At 43.6% G+C, this 19,634-nt stretch overlaps 1 protein-coding gene across 2 annotated transcripts in view; it reads left to right on the plus strand.

The window, feature by feature from the left end:
• The window catches only part of COL5A1 (collagen type V alpha 1 chain), a 248,943-nt gene that overhangs the window by 142,807 nt on the left and 86,502 nt on the right, over positions 1–19,634 (plus strand). For both annotated transcript variants that reach the window (XM_073313982.2, XM_073313983.2), the window contains exons 14-23: positions 4,041–4,097; positions 4,610–4,663; positions 6,091–6,144; positions 7,129–7,182; positions 9,523–9,576; positions 11,284–11,337; positions 13,063–13,107; positions 16,708–16,761; positions 18,217–18,261; positions 19,335–19,388. In XM_073313982.2, coding sequence (XP_073170083.1) covers positions 4,041–4,097; positions 4,610–4,663; positions 6,091–6,144; positions 7,129–7,182; positions 9,523–9,576; positions 11,284–11,337; positions 13,063–13,107; positions 16,708–16,761; positions 18,217–18,261; positions 19,335–19,388 — 525 coding nt within the window. The remainder of the gene's footprint in view (positions 1–4,040; positions 4,098–4,609; positions 4,664–6,090; positions 6,145–7,128; positions 7,183–9,522; positions 9,577–11,283; positions 11,338–13,062; positions 13,108–16,707; positions 16,762–18,216; positions 18,262–19,334; positions 19,389–19,634) is intronic.

Below are 19,634 nucleotides of genomic sequence, written 5' to 3' on the forward strand. Positions count from 1 at the left end.
ACACCTTTTGGACCAAATCCTCTGCTGATGTAAATAGGCATAGGCCTGTGGGCTTCAGTGGAGTTCTGCTATTTACAAGACTTGGTTCTTTGTGCTCAAAATCCGCAGCAAAAGTTTTGTATGTTTTTGTTTTTTGGGTAAATCACTCTCAATAAATAAATGAATGTCACAGATGTAAGTTGTTTCTCAGTTCCATGAATCTCAGCCCGCAGATCACACTTTCTGTTAATGTATTCATTGGAAAGTGTGCCATGAGTATCCTTGCAAATATGTTTTTTATATATATTTAATCCTGTGGAATGACTGTAAAAACTTCCCTATCCGGGTTTGTTATTCGAGCTGTGTTGGTTACCTGTGATTGGTCACACATGTCCCGCAGTATTATATCTGCTCCCTGATTGGATGAACACACAGGCCCTTAAGGCCCAAAGGTTCACACGTTCAGTGCCTACTTAGTGCCAGCGTTCAGGCTAGTTCAAAAACTTTTAGTTAAAACTTGTTTTGCTGGGAAATGGGCTTTGTGACTAAATTATTTTTTTTTTTGTGGATAGTGTCTGCTTTTCTGTGAAACTTTTGATTATTTTTTTCTTTTTGACAGAAAACCAAAAACTGGAAATGGACATTTTTCCCCCTCTCCCCAGGGAATATTCCAACTGTTCTTTGAAAAACCATAAACTCCCCAACTGATGTTTTTTTCACTCAGTTTTTAGCCAAACTTTTTCAGTTATCAGTTGGTGAAAATAGGGGGAAGGGGGAAACAAACACACCGGTTTGGGGTTTATGGTTTTTAGATGGAAAGTTAAAAGTTTCCACAAGAGGGGAAAAAACTTAGCTGTACCCTGCGTACAGACCCTGTCATTTGAACTGGGATCATTAATAAGAAAATTGAGATCGAAGCCTTCTGTGATGAAGGCTGAAAGGGTTTTGGGGAGGCTGAGAGAGGAAAGGGACTCCTGAGATGGGTAGATTTTTCTTCTCTTGTTTTGGGGTAATTACATTATTAAAGTGATATATTCCTCTGAAATTTGATTCTTGGTAAAGAGGTCAAATGTTGTCCCAGCTGGCAGTATTTTAGAGCAGCTCCTTTTTATTGGGCTGTGGTACAAAAAATAAAAGTTATAAATAATCTAACATACTTATTTCATTACAAGTGCAGGCACAGGTAGATTTTGATTACTGAGCACCGACATAATTAGCAGTCTTTTAAAGTATTGAATTACTGCAATGGAACAAATTGTCCAAGCGGTGTTATAAAGTGTGGACAGTCCCATTACCTGCTGTGAACATTATTGACTGGGTGCTGGCTATATGGCTTTTTAATTACTGGGTTTAAAAACCAACAAAATTGAATTGCTGTTCTATTTATGGGATTGTTAAATAGCAAAAAATCTGTAAATTGAACTGTCAGGATAGGCCCGTTACTCAATGGGGGGGGGGGGGAAATAATATCAGAAAATGTGGAAATGGCAGAGGTGCTTAATTACTCCTTTGTTTCAGTTTTTACCAAGAAGGTTGGTGGCGATTGGACGCCTAACATAGTGAAAGCCAGTGAAAATGAGGTAGGATCAGAAGAGGCTAAAATAGGGAAAGAACAAGTTAAAAATTACTTGGACAAATTAGATGTCTTCAAGTCACCAGGGCCTGATGAAATGCATCCAAGAATACTGAAGGAGCTGTCTGAGGAGATATCTGAGCCATTAGCGATTATCTTTGAAAAGTCATGGAAGACGGGAGAGATTCCAGAAGACTGGAAAAGGGCAAATATAGTGCCAATCTATAAAAAGGGAAATAAGGACAACCCGGGGAATTACAGACCAGTCAGCTTAACTTCTGTACCCAGAAAGATAATGGAGCAAATAATTAAGCAATCAGTTTGCAATCATCTAGAAGATAATAAGGTGATAAGTAACAGGCAGCATGGATTTTTCAAAAACAAATCGTGTCAAACCAGCCTGATAGCTTTCTTTAACAGGGTAACAAGCCTTGTGGATGGGGGGAAGTGGTAGACGTGGTATATCTTGACTTTAGCAAAGCTTTTAATACTGTCTCGCATGACCTTCTCATAAACAAACTAGGGAAATGCAACCTAAATTAAGCTATTATAAGGTGGGTGCAAAACTGGTTGGAAAACTGTTCCCAGAGAGTAGTTATCAGTGGTTCAAAGTCATGCTGAAGGGCATAACAAGTAGGGTCCCGGAGGGATCAGTTCTGGGACTGGTTCTATTCAATATCTTCATCAATGATTTAGATAATGGCATATAGAGTACACTTACAAAGGTTGTGGATGATACCAAGCTGGGAGGGATTGCAAGTGCTTTGGAGCATAGGATAAAAATTCAAAATGATCTGGAGAAATGGTCTGAAGTAAATAGGATGAAATTCAAAGGACAAATGCAAAGTACTCCATTCAGGAAGGAACACTCAGTTGCACACATACAAAGTGACTGCCTAGGAAGGAGTGCTGCGGAAAGGGATCTGGGGGTCATAGTGGATCACAAGCTAAATATGAGTCAACAGTGTAACGCAGTTGCAAAAGAAGTGAACATCATTCTGGGATCTATTAGCAGGAGTGTTGTAAGCAAGACATAAAAAAGAATTCTTCTGCTCTACTCCATGCTGATTAGGCCTCAACTGGAGTATTGTGTCCAGTTCTGGGTGCCACATTTCAGGAAAGATGTGGACAAATTGGAGAGATTCCGGAAAAGAGCAACAAAAATGATAAAATGTCTAGAAAACATGACCTATGAGGGAAGATTGAAAAAATGGGGTTTGTTTAGTCTGGAGAAGAGAAGACTGAGCGGGGACGTGATAACAGTTTTCAAGTCCATAAAAGGTTATTAACAAGGAGGAGGGAGAAAAATTGTTCTTCTTAACCTCTGAGGATAGGACATGAAGCAATAGGTTTCAATTGCGGCAAGGGAGGTTTAGGCTGGACATTGGGAAAAACTTCCTAACTGTCAGGGTGGTTAATCACTGGAATAAATTGCCTAGGGAGGTTGTGGAATCTCCATCATTGGATATTTTTAAGACCAGGTTAGACAAACACCTGTCGGGGATGGTCTAGATAATACTTAGTCCTGCCATGAGTGCAGGGGACCGGACTAGATGACCTCTCGAAGTCCCTTCCAGGCCTATGATCCGATGATATGGATAACGAAAGTATGGGAAGAATACTCCTGTAGTCTAGGCATATATAGATTGACAGTGTGCCTTCAACACCTCTGTAGAGAGAGCCTTATTAATCTTTCTCTTGGCTATACACCAGCATGAGTGAGAGGAGGCTCAGACCTATAGAGCCAGATCCTCAGACGATGTAAATCAACACAGCTCCGAGGATGTCAAACCTCAGCTAAGGAACAGGCCGTTAGTGTTCATGTGTGTATGTTGTTACAAATTATTTCTTAACAATGTGTACATTTATCTATCAAGACAGGTTATAGTTTCTACATAAGAGACAGTCTTCCCTACATAATTAAGCTACATTCCCTGTACTACATGTGGCAGTTTCCACAGTATGCATCCGATGAAATGAGCTGTAGCTTACGAAAGCTCATGCTCAAATAAATTGGTTAGTCTCTAAGGTGCCACAAGTCCTCCTTTTCTTTTTACATATAACAGAGTAAACATACATTGTCTCCAAAAATAGTTATACACATATGCTGGAAACAAAGTACGTTCTATTCAATAGGATCATGTAGGGGAGAGTTAACACTCCATATCTGTACTAGGCTGTCTGGGGCACCTTCATTCCTGGTGTAACTGCATGGAAGTCAAGGAAGTTGTATCAGCGATGTATTTGGGCCTCTTTGCCTGCATTGGACACATGGTTTGTTTTATGCACACTGGGCCAAAGCCCATTGGCTTTAATGATGTTGCACCAGCATCTGCTACTAGTGTTTTTGGTCCACTGTGCAAGATTTCTGGTCCCAGTGGCGTAGAGCCTTTGCTGGTGACAGCACAAGGTGTGGGTCATGCTGGCTTTGGTTGTGTCTGGCAGTAGGATGTAGAAGAAACTGGATGATTTTCTCTTTCTGTTGCAGTTGGCGTTGAGAGGCCCTGCTGGCCCTATGGGTCTTACTGGAAGACCAGGCCCTGTGGTAAGTAAGTAGCCAAACACTGAGGACAAGAAGGCAAAGCTGACACCGGGGCATTGCCTTGGAATTGGATCTCTGATATTATTGGTGCCCTGATTGTCAGAGAGCCTTCATTTTGCTGACACACACATTTGCGCATCTGCTCTCTGGCCTCTGCTCACTGTCCCATGCCCCTGTGTCGGGATTTGGATGTGCACACCGCTTTGGGGCAAACAATCTTGTCACAGCTTCCCTGTGCTCCCCCACGTCAAGCAACGTCCCTGTCATCGTCTATGAATGAAGCCTTGTGGCAAACAGAGACATTACCCCCGAACATGGCCACGCACTCCTGGAAAAGTGCTTGTTTCAGCACACAGGCCCTAATTGCTGGAGCAGCTGTTATTCTACTCCTGTTGCATTTGGTGCTGTGGATTCCCAGACAACTCTCGTGGTCCCGCGGGTTAATGCGTCCTTCTTGACATCATTCGAGTCTTGACCATGGCAAAGCCTAACCTAACTGTATTGTGCATCCATAGGGACCCCCAGGCAGTGGAGGACTAAAAGGTGAATCAGGAGACATGGGGCCTCAGGTGCGTATGAGAAAATCACAGTAATTTTCAAAAGGGGGTGGAGGTGGGATCTTGTCTAAAGCTACTAAGCCTGTAACCAGGGCTTTTATAGTGGCCCATCTGGAGGAAGAACTCAGGCTTTCTAAAGGGTGAATAAGATTGGACAGACATGAAAATATGTTCTGCACCTACATGAGCATTTGAGTATCCAAATACAGAGCTCAGAGATCCTGAGACAGTGGAATATTCCACATTGCAAGCCTTCTGAAGAGCAGGCCAGTACAGATGATCCAGGACATCAAATCCTGAAAGCCCTTACTTCCTTCTTAATCTTTTCCCAGGCAAACCTACAGTTCAGTACATGGAGAATTTTGCTCCCCATTTAAGTCCTGTAAGATTCTGGGATGGGCTGACCAGGCTCAGTGGTGTGGGTGGAGAATCATGCCCTTGGCATGCCACACTGCTCCACCCGGGAAAAGGGAGGAAAATAGTGCTCTTGTCTATTCTGGCTACTAGCACCTCTGAACGTGTATCAGCCTAAACCTCATGATTTTATCTTCATCTCGAACAGCACTTCCACTGGAAACAGTCTATCCACACAGCCTGGGCAAACACTGAATACAAGGTTCAACAGGATTCTTGGAGGTCCCACTTTCATAACGCAGGCAATAGTTCCAGTATAGAAATCCTGAAGGCCCCTAGTTAGTTTGTAGCTCACACTCAGGCAAAACTCCCGTTCTCTACACTGCGAAGCCTGTGTAAGGACTGAAGGATTTGCCTCCAGAACATGGAGTCACCGACAAGTGGGGAACAGTTCACATGATTAAGATATCCCTTTGGGGATACACCAATCAGTCCTCATGACACAGTGGGAGTTTCCTGTCCTCATCCCCTGCACAATGGACCTTTCCTGTATTTGATGTACGGAGGACTCTGTCCAGTGAGGTTAATGTCACATGTTCTGTGATCCCTGCGACCTTTGCTAGTGGCATTGTCTTAGCTGGTACATTACTCATCTCCTTCTCTGGTTTCCACCCTTGTTCTTTTATCTCCACTGAACCACCCGAGGAATGAGTGGCTCTGCCTTTATACATTTGCTTACTTTGGGCCAGGTTTACAAAGGGGTTTAGGCACCTAAACTAAAAGATAGTGGCTTACCTTAAGTAGGTAAGGTGACAAACTTCAATGGACTTTCAGTGGGAGCTAGGCACCTAATTCACTTCAGCACTTTTGAAAATCCCACTGGGTATCTCTAGGCACCTAAATATCTTTGTAAATCTGCCCAGTTAAAAAGATATGACAAGATGGGACTTAACCCTTCTTTTAGCTGCACTGGACAGGCCTGGCTAGAGTGGGCCTGTGTCTTGGTCTTGTCCTCTGGAGAATGTGCATACGGTGTATCATCGTCTGCTTCGTTTTTTCTCCCCAATCTCTTCAATCTATTGCAGGGTCCACGAGGCACTCAAGGCCCCCCAGGCCCATCAGGAAAACCAGGCCGCAGGGTAGGTGCACTCAGAATCTCTTTGACGTATTTGAAATCGGCTTCCTGCTGCTGCTTAGCAACTGCTGAGGGAGAGGGGGCAATGAGCGTGTCACTGAGAAGGTGATACATTGCTGGTGACTACCCGCCCCATGTCACAGTCCTACCCAGGGGCCAGACTACGTTGGTTTCTGCGCATGGCAGATATCTGTAACAGGGAGGCCTCCCAGTACCTCTAAACTTATATACATATAATGGGGAGGCCTAACGGCTCTAAGGCATAAAGAGAGGGATGATGGGGTGAGGTGCATTTCCCATTGTATTCCACACTTCCCATCTTCTCCTATACGGTTGCTCCTCAGTGGTCCAAAATATACCTGCACACATGCATTGGGCCTGATTCTCTCACACTGCTTTTGCTGTAACTCCATTGGCTTCACTGGGTTACTCCGGATTCTCATTAGGGTGAGCAGAGGCTCAGACCCATGGGATATACATACAGGAGATCGTGTACATTGTATTCACACCCTATGCATGCATCTCCACAGGTGCCCGTTAAGAGGTTGAGCTTAAACACCATGTTGCTTCTGCATGCTAGAGCGTCGGCTCCACTTGTTGGCAGTAGAATTAAGAAACTATTTTGCATGACCCATTCCTGGGTTACTAATAAGTTTTTAACTCGTTACAATCTATGAACACCATAATTAATATTTCTTGCAATGTGCCGATTTACATTTTATTCATGTCTTCTCTTTTAAATCAATGGCCATGTCCCAGTATCCAGGGTCCCTACCATTTTATATTGTACCCTTGGTTAGAGAACCAGGCAAAGATAGGGCTGCTGCTGTCACAAAAACAGACCGTCATTTTCTCCCCACAAGGGAAACAGTCCCACTGCCAGTGGGTTCTGAATTATATAAAACTTCATTCAGCCACAAGCCAAAGAGCAGATGTCCCTGTGGTCTTGCTCAGCTTTTGTACTTGATTTGCCTTTCCTCTCTTTCAGGGACGTGCTGGCAGCGATGGTGCCCGGGGAATGCCAGGGCAGACAGGACCAAAGGTAGCTTTACGCATTTGTATGCTCTTTGCATTCACATCTGCTTTGGCAAACACAAACCAAATGGACCCTAGACAGAAGGAATTCAGTCCACTAGGAAGGGAAAGGTCCAGCAGTGTCTATATAATCATGGGCTCAAAACATTAGAGGTGGAAATGAGTCACCAGGGTCAGACAACAATAATGAGAGATTTTTGGTACAAGGTTTGTTAAACCAAAAAATTCCTTTGAGTAAGAAATATGCTCCCTCTGTGTGTGTGGTTGAAGAGCAAAGACTTTGGAATCCCAATTATGAAAAACACACAGTGAGCAGTTGAAAACGTCATGAAATCAAACTACAGAAAAGTACCCATTAACTGGGTAAGGAAACTTACAAAGTGTGTCGTGAAATTCTAATATCATATATGAGATGAAATCCCGTACTTCCCTGTGATCTTGTACTATTCGGAAGCAAGAAAGAAGCTGTTCCACCAAACTGAATGCAGAGGAAGTTTGCCCAAGGAATCGTATATTAGAAATGTTAAGTAGTTTATTATGTAGATACTTAAAACTGGAATAGATGGGAGTTTCTTGATACAGAGAAAGGAGTCTGCAAACCATTTATCCAGTAAAGTGTGCATTAATGAGTGTTGTCTGTCCTCAGAGGAGTGAATGCCAGGGAGACATGAAAACCAGAATAATGAATAGTAGCCGAGATGGTGACTAATTCTATTGTGGGCGGACTTCAAGGGGCACTCTAGAACTTGACCAAAAAAAATAGCCATCTTGTTACTGCTCATGTATCTTGTTTAGGCAACTTCAATTGCTTGCCAGGTGGATTTATCCTTCAATTGCTCTGGCGTTACAGACTATTCCTGCTTATAAAGTATAGGGATGGAGAACAGGAGGAGAGGCATGCAACTATAATTCCATTATAAGTTAAATTAGCAAGAGAGCATGTCTGGCAGAGCAGAATGGGACACAGGATTTCTGGATTCCCAACTTTGTTAGTTTACTATGTGGCTGGGGACAAGGAATTTCAGCACTTACACGGGGATAACAAAACCTATTTTATGGGTGAGGTGTGCCAAGTCCAGCATCGTATATGGAAGCACCCAAAATCAGCACTCCCTTTTTGTTTTCCTCTCAAATTCTGATCCTGGTGTGTTTTGCCCATGGATGCTCAGGCAATTTATCGTTGCTTTTTAAGCATAAGGCCCTCCTTCCTCCCTGCTTTTATTTGTCTAGCAGGTTGTGGACAAGAGGGTGGATTGCAAGGGGTCAGCTGCTGGTGCACTATAGAGTACATTACGGTGACAGATGACTAAGCCACAGTCCTTGGTGATTTTCCTTGGTGAGGTGACTGGTTACTTATATACTCTGCTTTGCAGACCCCAGGGGCTTGTTCCAGCATAGCCAAGTCTCTGCTGAACTGATCCATGGGAACGTCTCTGTTTTAGCTCAGTGGTGCAATTCCCAACTTTAGTCCTACACACAACTTCTTCCTATCAATTAAAATATCAATGGATAAGTGCTGCTGTGAGAGATCCTCCAACAGGCTCTGTTTGCACAGGATAAATCCCACCAGCTTCGAATGATGAACCTCTGCAGGGCAGAGGCTACCCAGGGTGCTGAATAATAGATGGATAGGAGTTTTATGATGTACGTTTTCTTTCCACTTGGTTCTCAAGTAAGACCAGAAACCTCAGTCACTTTATTGAAAGGAACATCCACTTAAACTCCAAAGAGAAGTAATCAGATTTAACATCCATCTATTTTCCTTCTTAGACCATAAACTTTCTTGTCTTTGATCCTAATTTTATTAACTCAGTTTCCTGTTTCGTTTCTTTTTTCCCCTTGAGTCCCTAGCAGGATTACAGGGAAAGCTTTGGCCAGAAAGGTGGGATGCTTTCTGAGGGGGCTTAGAGATTGAATTTGAAGAGGTGCTGATGGACATGGGAAAGTTGCTATTTAGGTTGCTACCCAGGGGTTATGATTAGTAACGGCATGAAATTTAGACAGTGAAAATGTGGACTGAATATCGCAAAAACTTTCCAAAAGGGGGATGTGTTTGGCAGTAGAATACTGTCCCAGGAGAATTGGTGGAAGCCACATTGCTTGAGAAACAAAGATAGGCTGGAAAAATCATTACATGTACAATGGCAGTAATCGGCGAGATGGGTAAGATGGCATCATGGAACTTTTTCATCTCTAATTCTGAAGTCCTTGGGGCTGAGATAAGAAGCTGAAACACTGTCCAATGCCTGTGGATAAAATCGATCCCTCCTTGGCCCAGAGACTAATCAAAGTGGAAAGGGGTACAACAGTGAACAGAAATCTGGACTGACCTTGTCTTTTCTTGTAGGGTGACCGAGGTTTTGATGGGTTGGCTGGTTTGCCTGGTGAGAAGGGGCACAGGGTAAGTTCTCATTTCCACGGCATCCTGGCGACAATCTTAAAAAGAGAAAAAAACAAACAAAATGGCTATGGAACATTATAAAAGGTTATTGAGCTCCCAAATGGACCAGTAGGGGAGTGATACGGTGTTCTGAGTCTGTTGGGAGTTGTGTGGAGTGTGGTTAGAACTAAGAGGGAGACATCATGGGTTGGCCGTTGTAAGAGGATGACAGATCTCTGTAGGAGTGCATAGGACATGTCATAAAAACACATCCAACCACAGTGTCCGCATGGCGGGAAGCCATTGAGAGCTTCTGAAGGCACATCGAAGGGGGGAAAAAAAACCAGCAGACTTTTTGGAGGAGGTAACAAACCCCAGAAAAGTAGAAAAGAAGCAAGAAACAAAACCTGCTTTTATGGTGTTGTTATTGATGAAAGGCAGCCCCAAAAAATGGGATTCTTCTGTGTGCTTTGCAGTTAAGCAAGAAGCCAACTCTTTTGGCAGGCAACCCGCCACCCCCACCCAAGAATGTAACCATTACTTTCTAAAGCAAGGGGGGAGTGTTTTTAGCAGTGGAGGAGATTACATGGTGATTACATGCTATGGTGGGGCGGAAAGGTAGCGCATAAGGGCAGTGTTTAACCAGCTAGAAAATGCTGTGATGTGTTTGGGTTGGAATGGGAACTATGCAGCAAAGCCAAGGTCCCTGTTCTCCGAGAAGCTGCTGTGCGTACCTTCGACACCCTGGCTGGTTTTCGTACCCATTATGAGATGTCATGGGGAAGGTCTGTGATGGATTGTGCTAGTCCAGTGAAGCAGGCCCTGTGAGTTCTGAGGCTGCTGTTATACTGTAGAAAGGACTCTGAGATTAAGCTCTAGCCCTGGATGATAGCAAATGTGTCAGTCACAAGGCATTTCCCAACGGGATCCCCCCCAAAACCCCAAGTTAATTCAAGTTACAGGGATGTTCAGATAACACGATATCCCTGTTTGGTGGGGGAACAGGCAGCTGTTCTTCGGGCAGGGATGGTTTCCTTCTTGCCAGTTTCACATCAGGGAGGGGCAGCTCAGGAGGCATGGTCATTATTAGTGAAACTGATCATGGAGGACAGGGCTGGCCCTAGGTTTTGTGAAGTGTCACACGCAGAGCACCATCTAGCACTCTTCACGCTACCACTAGTGCCCCCACCTTTGCATACCCATAATACAACCCAGTTCCTGGTGGCCTCCAGAGGCTATGGTGACATTTCTCCCTCCCCGCACCCGCCACCTAGATGTCATACACAATCTGCTCCTCCATTCCTGAAGCCCTGTGATCTCCCCTACATGGACTGGGAAGATAGGAGGTTGAGACGAAGCACAGCTATCTCCGCAAGAAGTGTGGGACTGGAGAGGCAAGTGTGGGACACAATCTCTCCCTGTTCCGTGGCAAAAGGGCACCACGGATGTGGGTTGAGGATGTTCCTCTGCCTGATGGATCACATGTGTGCACATGATAAATAGTGTCCTATATGGCTACGGAGTAGTGGCCATAATTCTAACGGGTTTTTGAGTGTACTAGGAGATGGGGAACAACTGAGCACCTGGTCCCACAAAGGTTGGGGAGCAAAGCGGTGGGGCCTGATGCTGCTCTCCCTCACACCTGCTTTACATCATGAGGGAGAAGAGAATCAGCTTGGCTTCTCTGGGGATTTCCTGAAGTGGCTGATTCTAATCTTACATTCCTAGGGTGATCCAGGCCCATCAGGTCCACCAGGAGCACCTGGAGATGACGGGGAGAGGGTAAGTTTATCTCTGAATACAGCTTCCTTTTGAATTCAGAACTATGCCCTGTAAACAAGAAGCAGGTGTGATATCAGACATGTAATGAAAACAAAGAGCAAGCAAGCGCTGGTGTGTTATTCAATGCAAAATCCTGATCATCTTAAATGAAGGGAGAGCATCTGTAGGTCTTGGGGTAGACTGGAATTCTGCATCCATGCAACATTAAAACATATACTCATGACTCAGCCTGCATTACAATGGTTCTGATCATGTTCTCTGTTTGGCACTTGTTTTAACTGGTTAATTCCAGCTGGGACTAGCAATGGCACTGAACGGGGCTCACAATGAAGTAGAACTGGTTGAAATTTTTCATATGAAACCCATTTTGGTGTCTCCCGTCCCCCCACCCAAATGAAGATTTTTTGTGGAAAATGTTTGGATTTTTCAGTGTTTCCCTCTTCTTTTTACTAGTATTGAAAACCTGAACAATGTTGAGTTCCCCCCCCCCTTCTCTTGCATTTTTCCTTTTATCTCCCTTTTTTGGTGGGAAAAGAAAAAGAGATTTATTATTGGGGAGGAAGGTCGAGAGAAGGGATAAAAACTGGAAAATGTTTTCCAAAAGGTTTTCTTTTTTTGCCAGAAAAATTGACAGGTTTTTAAAAAAAATTCACAAAAAAGTATTAGAATGATTTTTTTTTCTTTGTGAAATACACTTACCTACTTACCCTTTTTCGGTAAGTGCTAGTAAAATGCAACAAGGGCTCAGGGACAGGAGTTCCAGACTGCGCTGGGGGCCAAACATTAAAATGGTTTCTAATCCCACCTCTGGAATGGTTCATGTTAGCTTTAGACAAGTGACTTGTTTGTTTCCTCTATAAAACAGGCATAACACCTACCTTTCTCATTGATAGCTTGTGAGGATTAATTAGTTAAGCATAAAGTGCTTTGGAGTTGAAAAGACCTAAGTATTATTATTGTCCGTCAGCTGAACAATATGTAAGGAGGTACAGTAACTCTCTCTGAGTATGTGATCAGTCTTAAATCCCAAGAGGGAAGAGGAATTGTTTGGGAAGGGGATATGACACAGAGAGAGTCTGACTTGGAATAATGGGATGAATTTTATTAAAAGAGGATTTAAGATGAATATCAATATTGATTTCCTAAGAGTGATATCCATCAGATTGTAAAATAGTCTCCCAGATGAACTGGAGGGAGCCCCATTGTTTGAATAATTTTAAAAATGAATCGGACAAAGCAATGAAGAATATTCTATAGGGAACAATGGTGCATTGGTAGGTGATGGAGTAGATGACCTAAAAATCACCCCATCTTTAATTTCTCTAATCTAAGGAGCCAACAGGTTAGTTCGGCTAAATTTAATTGCCATGCTGGCTTTTCTGTATTGGCTCCTCCATTCACTTAGTTACTAAATCTGCTGCTTATTGATCCACAATCCTTGAAGTGTTCCTACAATATCTCATCTGTTAACAAAATCCGTTTTTACAAACAGATGAATTATGAAACATCCTCATAGGATTTATAATCTTCAGTAAATTCTGCACACATGACATTAGTCTCCAGGCTTATGAGGTCTTTCTTATGCACGATTACCATTTTATTACTCCAGGGAAGTTGGTTTTGTATGTGATTATTGTTTAACAAGGGTGAATCACCTACGAAGTGACTGAAATGTAGCTGATTTTCTCTCTCTCTCTTTCTCTTTTCCCCTCCACGGCCAAATAGGGTGATGATGGAGAAGTTGGACCCAGAGGTCTACCTGGAGAACCTGTAAGTACTTGCTAGTTCAAAATGTGGGCATCTCATTCTGCAGCACCTCAGTAACTCTGTAGTCCAGGGCTCCTATGGCTAGTGCTGTGCTTTGCAGGGATAGTGGCAGATAGTCACATAGTGCTACACAGTGTGTTAGATTAAATCTTCAAGGCAGTGAAGAGACATTGGACTCTAGCTGTCACTTGCAGATCTGTTCTGTCTCTCCTGTTCACAGCCATTTGAAAAATCAAGACACATTTCCTCCAATTTATTTATTCTTCAGACATTTTCAGCTAAACTTCTCAGTAGTTTTGTTTCCTCAGTGGCCCCTTAGTTAAAATTTAAAGTCCAGAATTTGAGCTGTGTTGCTTAGCAGTGATTGGTCAAGTCGGATGAGCAGAACTCCTCTAGCCTGGCTGTGGAGTGAATGGTTCATGGAAAGTGTATGTAAGCTTTGGTTTCAATGAGTATTCAAGCACACACAGGCTAAGCATTTGTTTTTCCAGGGCATTCATGCCGGAAAAACTTGATCACACAAGTATTTGGGGAAAATGAACACTTGGGCCTTGTCTGGGTTGTTGAGACTACAGATACAAATTGGCTGTTAGACATCACTGTGTCATCTAACCCTGCTCAGAGTAGGGCCAAACCGCATGGCGCTTAAAATGCTAATGGCAGTTCCCAACCCACCTCCACTAAAGCCATGGTACTGCAAAGGCTTGCACAGATACTTAGCATGATGCCCCGTGAATTGGAGTCACGGGATGAAATCCTGGTCCCACTGTGAGTTTTGCCGTTGACTTCAGTGGGGTCAGGATTCCACCCACAGGGCATAAAGGAAAGTACATCTGCAGATCTTTGCAAGATAAAGACCTAAGGCTCCTGATGTTGCTAACTTGGGAGTTGCTGGACCGGGGTTAGCAATGGAAGGAATTCCCTATTGTAGACAAGACCAAAAGGGGATGCTAATGTGACCAAAGCAAATGCAGTGTAGAAGTTCAAACCAATATTGCTAGAGAATGTTTTGCGATATTCACTCAGCTCTCCCAAGAATTAATTTCTGCCCATTTGAGAGGTCCAAAAGCACAGTTGCTCCTGGCACCAAATAATCCTGACTTCACTGGCAACAACAAAAACTTTTTCTGACAATATGGAGATGCCTCTGTGCAATGAAATTGTCATTTCATTAAAATCAGCTTATTCTAGTGTCCAAAACATGTTTTCTTTGTATTAAAAGGGATGTGAATTACCTATCGTATGCCATCAGTTTTGCTTTTATGCTGTCTTGTTGTGTTGTTGTAAATACCACATTAGTGATACCAGAGTAACTGACGAGAAATGTTGGGAACGTAGGAAAGGAGAGGGTTGGCATTTACAGACTCATTGGGACTAAATTATACATGAGATGTCTGATTAACTTCTGGAAACATTCATCAACCTAGCGATCTCCTTAATACATGTCTAAAGCATGCATAGAAACTATTTTTAAATGAGTAGAAGAAAAAAAGTGGCTGAGGGCCCAGTCGGGAGTAAGTAGAAATTATAATATAAGAAACTTTGGCTGATAAATATACTTCCCCAATCTGCATGGACATCTCCTAATGCCATCAGCCAAATCCTGGTCCCATCAAAACCAGTGCCAATTTTGATGGTAGGGTATGGCCCTTTATGTTTTACTGGTGGCACCTTAGAATTTGTTCCTGTAGGCATCTAATTCCATTCTGCTGTCATTTGTTAAAATTCCTGAAGCCAATTCAGTCAAGGGAGTTGTTTTTGGGAGGCCCAGGCATGCAAAGATTTAAGCACATGGGTATTTTCCAGCCTTGCCAAGGTATGCAGACGATCAGTGGTAACATTAGTGACCAGTTGTGCTTAAGCGTACGTCTTTCCAGACTCAGGCCCATGTGTTCTGTTTTAATGGTAAAAACTATCATGTTTTATCTTTTATTTTAACTCTTCTGTTCTGTCTGTCAATCAAACATAGTTTTTGTCCATGACAATGAACGAACACCGGTAACGAAGGCTACATCTAGACAGCAATAAAACCCCCATGGCAGAGAGTCCCAGAGCCTGGGTCAGCTGACGGGCTCGAGCTGCGTCTTTAAAAATACCGGTATAGACATTCAGGCTTATGGGCTCTGAGACCCTCCCCACTTGTGGGGTTTCAGATCCTGAGCTCCAGCTTGAACCGAAACATCTGCACTGCTATTTTATAGCTCGCAGCCTGAGCCCTGGGAGCCCGAGTCACTTCCCCCGAGCGTGGTGGCTTTTATTTCTGGGTAGTTGTACCCTAATGTAACAGAGGGCGTAGGTTTAAAAATGAGGCTTTCCACAGACCCACATGCCCAGTCTGTCTCCCTAGGGATCTGTCTGAGAGCTGAGCTTAGATTCCTCGCTTTGAAAACTAGCTTCCAAGGATGGGCTTTTCAAAAATGCCCAAGTGCTTTAGGAGCACAAGTATCACTCCCAGTAGGCCTTGTGGGCCTAAATCACTTAGGTCCCTTTGGAAATTCCACCCCTGGTAATTTACCTGTTAAATACAAGACTCAAACGCAATAACTCCCTGAAGTTGCCACTATGCCTCCCAGCGTGAAAAGTCAGAAATGTGAGGTAAACACCACGAGTCGTTTATTACCTTTGACTAGGATGGCTTGCCTTTTGGAAATACAAGTGAAATATACAATTGAGACTGAATGCTTTTTTTCCAGCCCTGCCAAGGCCAATAGAGTTTCAGTGGCACAAATTAAATCCAGTGAGATTTGAAACACCCACCCCAGTGCTGCCTGAGCGGTGTGAGTTTATTTCACACAGTACTGTCCACCTAGCAGTATTTGCTCTGAAGTATTTTGTAGGTCATTGCTTCCACAGCAGGAGAGTGCAGGAACAGGAGTGATTTACTTTGAAAGTTGGTTAAAGTGGGCCCTGTTCGAATATGAAAAATAAATGTCTCCATCTGTGATGGCTAACCTTTTCTGAAAAAGCATCCCAGACACACACACACTTTCTCTCTCTCTTTCAGTGGTCCCCAAACTTTATACCTCATGCCCCCCCTGCCCCCATCCATGCTGCCCCACAGAGCTGGGGCCAGGAGTGGGTCCAGGGCTCCGGGAGGGGGGATGCGGACAGGGGTAAAGGGGCCGAGGCTGTGGCCACAGCTGGGGCTGGGAGCAGGGTGGCGCTCCCTCCCCCCACCCCTGTGGGGGATGGCCTGGGTCCCAGATGCGTGCCCCTGAATGTTCTGATGCCCCCTAGGAGGGGCACACCTCACAAATTGGGGACCTCCGCTCTATTTTATGGCAACATCAATTTATAAAATAAGATATGGAGCATGTATTATTGTGGAACATGCTTTAAAATGTGTGATCCAGCAAGATGCTGAGTAACATCAACCTTCACTGATTTCAGTGGGAGCAGAGGGTGCTCAGAACCACTCAGGAACAGACCCTAAGGAAGGTGCTATGAAGGCTTTGGCTGGGCAATATTTTTTTCCCCCGATTCTCTTAAGGCCTGAGCCAAAGCCCATTGAAGTCAATGGGAGCCTTTCCATTGACCTCAGAAAGGCTTTGGGTTGGGCTCTTCATAATTGGTGCTTCTAAGCATATTTGTTTCCACCTGCAGGGACCCCGAGGTTTGCTGGGACCAAAAGGGCCACCAGGTCCCTCAGGACCGCCGGTAAGTTGCACAGGCTTGCTGTTTCTGCTGTTCTGCTCAACAAGTTCTGCTGAGTTCTCCAGTCAGAGCTAGCATGTCCCACTGAGGCACTCAGGCAGATAATCCAAGTGGATGATTTTATGCATCTGTGTTGTGAAAGCAGGAGGTATAAAGAAGGGGTTAAAACTCTAAGGCCATATTCAGCCCTGCTTTGAGCCCAGCGTCAGTGGAGTCATTCCCATGCATACCAAGGTGGAATTTGGCCCATAGAGTAAATTAAACATCTAGGCCAAAGTTAAAAGGAAGAACATAACTTATTACCACTGTGGCTTTTCTATTAACTCGTGCCTGAGTCTTTTGAAGCCTGGTTTAATACAGTTTTTTTTCACGTTTTTCAAGCTAAATCCAAGGAAAGAGCATGCAGCTTTTCAGTCAGGCCTTTTAAGGAGATAGAGCTTAGTCACGTCGTCTGTCTTAGGCTCCTTGTTCCATGAAGTGCTGGTGTAAGGACCAGCTCTAGAGATCGTCATGGGTGATTGATCCCCAAGACGTCAACACGCAATGCCTCTAGCTGTTACTCCCTTCACTGGCAACAGTTATAGATAATTATTCCCTTCATGGACCAGCCACTATAAGAGGCCATGACACCCTTAGTCAGTGAGTTCAGAGGCCTTCAACTTCCATTGAGACTTGAAGGGAGTTGAGGATCTGGTCCCTAAAGTGGCTTATTTAGTAAGAGTGCCCAATAAAAACCGATCTCTGGTCCTGTGCAAGGAATCAACCTGTCGAAGGCTGGTCCCCCCAGCTGGTGCTTTCTGATTGGCTGTGAGCCGTGATGCCACAGACTTACCTATGGTACTCTGTGAATGTATGAAGCTGAATTTTTTTTCCTGGTTTCCATATATAAATTCCTTTCATTGTCGATGGACGAGGCTGCACTTCCTAAAGGACTGCAGCATCTCTGTGGGGCTCTCAACTAGCCTTCAGCAATAACACCATCAAAACACAGTGAGACAAATCCTCACCTGGTGTAAATTAACATAGCTTCCTCCGACTTCATCCATTGTCTTCTAATGTGCTAATATGCTATCTACCCATCGTTTCTATAAATCTGTCCACTGTTCAGAAATAATCTTCCTACAGTCAATATAGAGCATTTGCACAATGGTGCTGAGTTTTCTCTGCAGGCGTAAAACCGATGGAAAAAATGTTGAAATGGTCTTTGGAAAAAAAACCCCAAAACCGAATAACCAAACAAAACAAAATAATCCAACAACCTGGCATGAATTCTTGGCACTAGCTGCTTTGCCAGTCACCTTTAGGAAAACATTCTGTTTCCACTCAGCTGTTCCTTTTAGTCCAGAGGGTCACAGAGTATTTGATTAATTTTTACTGCATCTTCCTGCTATTTTTGGCTCAAAAGAGCCAGATGTTTTCTCAATTTAATGCTGTTTATTTTTTTTAATCCCTACTCAGGGTGTGACTGGTATGGATGGACAAACAGGCCCAAAGGGGAATGTGGTAAGTCTTCACTACTTCCATCTATCCCCATACACTCTGTCTCTCTCTCTCTCCGTATAGTCAATCTTACATTAGATTTGTAATCACTGTTTAGTCCCTGTTGATTTCAAAACCAGTAGAGGCCATGGAGAATATCTTCCATGGTAAATGGATGTTAATTTATTATAGTTTGCAATGAAATTACATATTACGTCCCTATGAAGATCAAACATTTTCATCATGATTTATGTTGTTATACCAAACAGCAAAATATAATCATTAAATCAAGAAAGAAACTATATACATTGTGGACTTTGTAGTTACATGAGTCAAATTCACCTCTATGCAGAGAAGCCAGTACAAAGCTGAAGCATGGTTTAAATTGGACTTGATTATTGTATAGTCTGGTCCTCTACAATGGTCCTTCATCCATCAATAATGCCTCCCCTGAGAAGACTACCATGGCGGGGGGGAAGGGAGGGATTGTTGTCTAGTTGTGAGACCAGGACACTGGCAATCAGAACTCCTGGGTTCTTTTCCTGGCCTTGCCAAACACAGCCTGTGGGATCTTGTTCTCATCACTTTGCTGTGGCATTTGAAGTAAATACAGTGATCATGATTCATAACAGGGCTGTGAGGATTAATTATTTGGTTTGTCAAATCCTTGAATGAAGGGTTACATACTTTTACACAAATACATAAGTGTTTAAGAGCAAAGTATTTTTTGATTATGGTTGTGATTTAAATAAATTTACCCTCCATGTCAGCATGCACAAATAAAATCTAAGACAAAATGGTTTCTGTGGCTAAATAATGAACTCAATAGCATTTGGTAGCTGGTGTGTTCTGTTTCTAGCACTGGCCACTAGCTGTGCGTTGGAGATAGGCAGTCACAGCCCTCCACAATTGCGAGTGAAGAATCCCTTCCGGACCCCTGCAATAATAGTCAGTTTACACCTAATCGCACGAGAATTCATTTCCCTTGCTTTAGCATGAATTGAAGTGTATATAACTGTTGGCCATAACACTATGGATGGACATTATTACTGCTATGGTTTTGAGCTTCTTTCAGCTCTTGCTTTGCTTCCTGGCAGGGTCCTCAAGGTGAGCCAGGACCACCAGGACAACAGGGTAATCCAGGTGCTCAGGTAAGGCAAGAAACAGCTCTTCTCCTCGATAGGAAAGAGTTGGGTTTATAGTTCTGTATGCGCTTTGCCCTGACCTGCAGAGTGGTTCAGATGGGACATCACACAAAGTATTGACTAGCAATAAATACGTTTCCTAAAGGCGGAGCCTGGGCTCTAAATCTAAACAACCTCCAGGGCTTGAAGAGTGAAACTGAACCTCATTCTGGATCCACATTTTCCAGCTGACTTCTGCTGCTGTGATGGACC

Source organism: Lepidochelys kempii, chromosome 16 (assembly GCF_965140285.1).
Source record: "Lepidochelys kempii isolate rLepKem1 chromosome 16, rLepKem1.hap1, whole genome shotgun sequence".
Classification (NCBI taxonomy): domain Eukaryota; kingdom Metazoa; phylum Chordata; order Testudines; family Cheloniidae; genus Lepidochelys; species Lepidochelys kempii.